At 34.1% G+C, this 4,660-nt stretch overlaps 1 protein-coding gene across 1 annotated transcript; it reads right to left on the reverse strand.

The window, feature by feature from the left end:
* Positions 1–488: 488 nt before the first annotated feature.
* On the reverse strand, positions 489–3,864 carry LOC145157424 (uncharacterized). The gene is made up of 4 exons (XM_079076464.1): positions 3,270–3,864; positions 3,112–3,218; positions 1,102–1,163; positions 489–513 (listed from the first exon to the last, which is right to left on the reverse strand). Exons 1-4 carry the CDS (start codon positions 3,862–3,864, stop codon positions 489–491), a joined length of 789 nt encoding a protein of 262 aa, XP_078932590.1.
* Positions 3,865–4,660: the final 796 nt, after the last annotated feature.

Here is a 4,660-nt window from a genome sequence, read left to right on the forward strand (position 1 = left end):
CTTTGAGACTGTTCATGAGTACTTGTGGATAAGATCAAACGTTTCTAATTTGAGGTTGGGCTCATTCGTTTTTGGGATTCGAAACGAAGTCATTTGCCAGTCTTGTGAAATCATCAGCCTAAGTTGGTATTACTTAGAACCTCAAGGATTTCGTGAGTGTAGTGATTCAATGAAAAAGGATAAGAAGCAAATTAAACAAATTTGGATCTGTGATGTCAAATATGTTGACACAAAAGAAGTTAAACCCCAGGCAAAGGTTGCTTCGTTAATTATCAAGAGAGATAACTAACAGCTTGTGCATTTTCCCGTGAATTACAATCGAATACTTTTAAAGAAGTATCAAAGGGCTTCTTTTTCAAGGCTTCAATGGGTGGGTTATGAATTTCGTTACATATCATCCTAAACATAAGGTGAGAAATTGTAAAGGAAATTACTTATTTGACCAGTGTAGTCAGTGACAAGTGGCTTTGTAAAATTTGTGAAAGTGACTAGAGAAAAGAATTGATACTCACACTGAAATCACATTCAAAGAAAAATAGTTAAGCTGGATTTCGTTGGGAAACAAATGTCGTGGGTTTCGAACATTTGATCAAAACCACTCATACGAAAGAATGTGATATGGAGTATATGAAACTTGGGTACAGAAATAAGTGTTTCGTAAGAATCTAGAACAAAGTTCCCCGTCAATTCCTTATGAAGTTCGGATATTTGGGTTTCACTTGAATCACGGTCTCATGACTTAAGATCATTAACACAGATTTTTGACATGTTTAAGTCACAATTGGTTTGATCAATGACCTCTTGAACATGTGTCTTTGAAGTGTGAAAAGTGTTAAGAAATTTTGTGATGAAAAAGATTGGTTAAGATTCGAATGTACCTCTGTTATATATGGACCAAACAGATAACTCTTAACTCATTTGAGAAGAGTAAGGTAGCTCATTGGACTAATGCGAATGTAAGCCTAATTTGGAAGAAACTTTCGTATGAAAAATTTCATTAAGGCTTTCGTAACACACATAGAGTCAGTTGAGGCTTGGGTCGACATGCAGCAGTATGCTTCTAGGGACATTTTAACTAGTACAAAGATTTAAGAGAATTACCTTCCTATAGAAACACAAGCATGACCCTTTGAAGTTTTGTCATGAAAATTGTTCTTGAAGGCCTAAAAAATAACAAAGTAACCAAAAATCTTTTTGAATTTTCTATTTAAATTTTTTTTTTGTGATTTTGAATTTTTCGAAAAATAAAACAAGCAATAAAAGAAAATGCTTTTGATATTTTTGATTTTTCGAAAATTAATGCAAAGAAATAAAAATATTTTTGGTTTTTCAGCTGAACAAAATTTTAAACAAATGAAAAGAAATGATAGTATCAAACACGCGAAAAGTTTTAGTTTCAATATACGAAAACGAAGCGTGTCGAAGCCTCTTAACGCACAGTAACCTCTGAATGATTAGGACAACAAGCCTCTGAATCGACACCTTTTTCATCAACAACATTTCGTTAATTTTGAGTATTTGATCCTGGTACCGAATACGCATCTATCATTCCCAAATCTGCTAAAATTCTCACAAAAGATTTTTCATCAAGTGGTTTAGTGAAAATATCAGCAAGTTGATTAGTAGTTTTGACAAAATGAACTTCAATGTTACCATCTTCCACATGATCTTTTATAAAATGATAAGGAAGAGCAATGTGTTTCGTTTTTGAATGTTGTACTGGATTATGACAAATGCGAATAGCACTTTGTGAATCACAGTACAAAGGAATCTTTTTCATATTAATTGCATAATCACGCAATTGACTTTGAATCCATATAATTTGTGATGTGCAAGCAGCAACAACTACGTATTCTGCTTCAGCTGTTGAAATTGATACACATGTTTGCTTTTTCGACTGCTAGCTCACCAACTTGCCATCGAGAAATTGACATCCGCCACTTGTACTTTTTCTGTCGAGAGTACATCCACCAAGGTCTGAATCCGAAAAGGCTTGAATGAAAAATCCAGATTTTGAAGGATACCATAATCCCAATGAAACTGTTCCTTTAAGATAACGAAAAATATTCTTTACAGCTGTTAAATGTGTTTCTCTTGGATTTGGTTGATACCTTGCACAATTGCACACAGAAAACATGATATCAGGTCTACTTGCACTTAAATAAAGTAAAGAACCTATCATGCTTCGAAACAAAGTAAGATCAACAGCAGGTGAATCTAACGAAGGTGTTAACTTCGTTCCTACTGCCATTGGTACTCTTAGCTTAGTGCTATTAGTCATTCCAAACTTTTCAAGCAAATTCTTCGTGTATTTTTCTTGGTTAATGAAAAGTCCTTCTCTTCTTTGACGTATATTTAACCCAAGAAAATTGTGGATTTTACCCATCATGCTCATTTCGAATTTACTCTTCATCAAATTTTCGAATTCTCTAGATAAGGCAGGGTCAGTTGATCCAAAAATAATATCATCAACATAAATTTGAACAAGCATTAGATGATCCCCAACTTTCTTTCGAAATAATGTGGGATCAACAGATCCTTGTTTAAATTTAGATTGTTTCAAAAATGAAGTAAGAGTTGCATACCATACTCGTGGTGCTTGTTTTAACCCATAAACTGCCTTATCTAAAATATAAACATGATCAGGATATTCTTCTTTTATAAAACCTGGGGGTTGTTCCACATAAATTGTTTCTTCAAGCTCTCCATTTAAAAATGCACACTTCACGTCCATTTGATAAACATCAAAGTCTTTGTGAGCTGTATAAGCCAGAAATATACGAACAACCTCGAGGATGCGACAGGGGCAAAAGTTTCTTCATAGTCGATTCCTTCTTGTTGTAAATATCCTTTAACAACAAGTCTGACTTTGTTTCGAATAATATTCCCATCTTTGTCGGTTTTAATTTTGAAAATCCATTTTAGCCTGACAATCAAAACATCATCAGGTTTTGGAACAAGTCTCCAAACCTTGTTTCGTTCGAATTCAGCAAGTTCAGATTGCATAGCAACAACCCAATCTGAGTGTTCCATACCATTCTTAACTGTTTTTGGCTCTATTTTCGAAATAAAAACATTAAACATGCAAAATTCTTGATTCGTATTCAGTACCTCATTTTTCGCACGAATTTTAGCTCTTGTTAAAACTCCATCTTGTGGATATCCTATAACTTGCTCTTTTGGATGATTCTTTGTCCATTTCTCAAGTGGTGGATATGCTGGATCAAATTCCAATGGTGCATCTTCGTACATTTCTTCATTTTCAGTACCTGCCACATAAATATTATCATCAAATTCATGAAATTCATCATTTTGATCAATATTAATTGCGTCTGTATCATCATGCTCCTCCTCAACATGATTATCGTTTTGATGCTCCCCCTCAAATTCATGATTCATACTACTCTTCTCCCCCTCGAAAGGATGCTCCCCCTCAACATTTAGAGGAATAGACGTATGCTCCCCATCCATACGAACATTTAGCATACTTTCGCCATTTTCAGTAGTATCTGAAGTGAGTGTTGAATCATCAGTATGTTTTGATGATTCAGGTGTTTGATTATCATCAGCATGAACTTCAACATCAATTGCTCTATCTGGAACACCAAAAATGATATCATAATCAAAATCAATTGTATTATTATTCTCAGTTTGATTTTTTGATTCAGCAAGAATTGGTTTTTGGTCAAACTTTCTTTCGACTTGTTTAACATAGTAATCATCAAAGGTGAGATTAAAAGTTTCTTCAGCTTTGCGAGTTCGTTTGTTCAACACTCGATATGCAACAGAAGTATGCGAATATCCCAAAAATATGCCCTCATCAGCTTTAGCTTGAAACTTTGAAATATTATCTTTAAGATTCATGATGAAACATCTGCAACCAAAAACATGAAAAAATTTGACATTAGGTTTCCGATTATTTAGTATTTCATAAGGAGTGATATTAAATCTTTTATGAATAAAAGAACGATTATGAGTAAAACATGTTGTTGAAACGGCTTCAGCCCATAGATATTGGGGAAGATTCGCATATGTCAACATTGTTCTTGCTGCCTCACACAATGATCTGTTTCTTCTTTCAACAACACCATTTTGTTGTGGTGTATATGGTGATGAGAAATTATGCGAAATTCCTTTTTCAGTTAAGAACGATTCCAACATCTCATTCTTTTTCAGACTCATCTCTATCTTTTTGATAAAATCAATCATTGTTTGAGCGACTTTAGATTTTAACCGTTTCTTGTTAATTGTTTCAACAGTCGAAGGTCCATAAAGGTCAATATGAAGAAGTTCCAATGGTTCAACGATTTTTGAGTCTGTCACGATAGGATGTCCTTTGCGATGTTTTTTCCTTGTTCGCAAGCTGCACAAAGAGTATTATTATCAAATTTTAACACAGGAAGACCACAAACTAAATCTTCTATAACCAACTTGTTTAGATTTTGAAAGCTTAAATGTGATAAACATCTATGCCATAACGAACTGACATCACTTAAAGCTTTCGAAAGTAGACAAACAGATGGTTTGCCCATTATTGGTTTAATATCGAGTGTGAACATATCGCCATATCGTTTCGATTTTAGCAATACTTCATTCGTCTTGACTTTTGAGATTATACTCCCTTCTTCGTTAAACACCACTTGATTTCCAGTGCCCACAA

Source organism: Lactuca virosa, chromosome 2, assembly GCF_052849685.1.
Source record: "Lactuca virosa cultivar CGN04683 chromosome 2, Lactuca_virosa_CGN04683_v6, whole genome shotgun sequence".
Lineage (NCBI taxonomy): Eukaryota > Viridiplantae > Streptophyta > Magnoliopsida > Asterales > Asteraceae > Lactuca > Lactuca virosa.

What these genes read in the sequence shown, in the direction of transcription:
- LOC145157424 (XM_079076464.1), bottom strand. Translation starts at nt 3,864, where the DNA reads ATGAATCTTAAAGATAATATTTCAAAGTTTCAAGCTAAAGCTGATGAG. An exon ending in AAATTCGTGCGAAAAATGAG is followed by an intron (nt 1,164 to 3,111) that starts GTACTGAATACG and finishes GTTATTTTTTAG; the next exon opens with GCCTTCAAGAACAATTTTCA. An exon ending in GCTTGTGTTTCTATAGGAAG is followed by an intron (nt 514 to 1,101) that starts GTAATTCTCTTA and finishes ATGTGATTTCAG; the next exon opens with TGTGAGTATCAATTCTTTTC.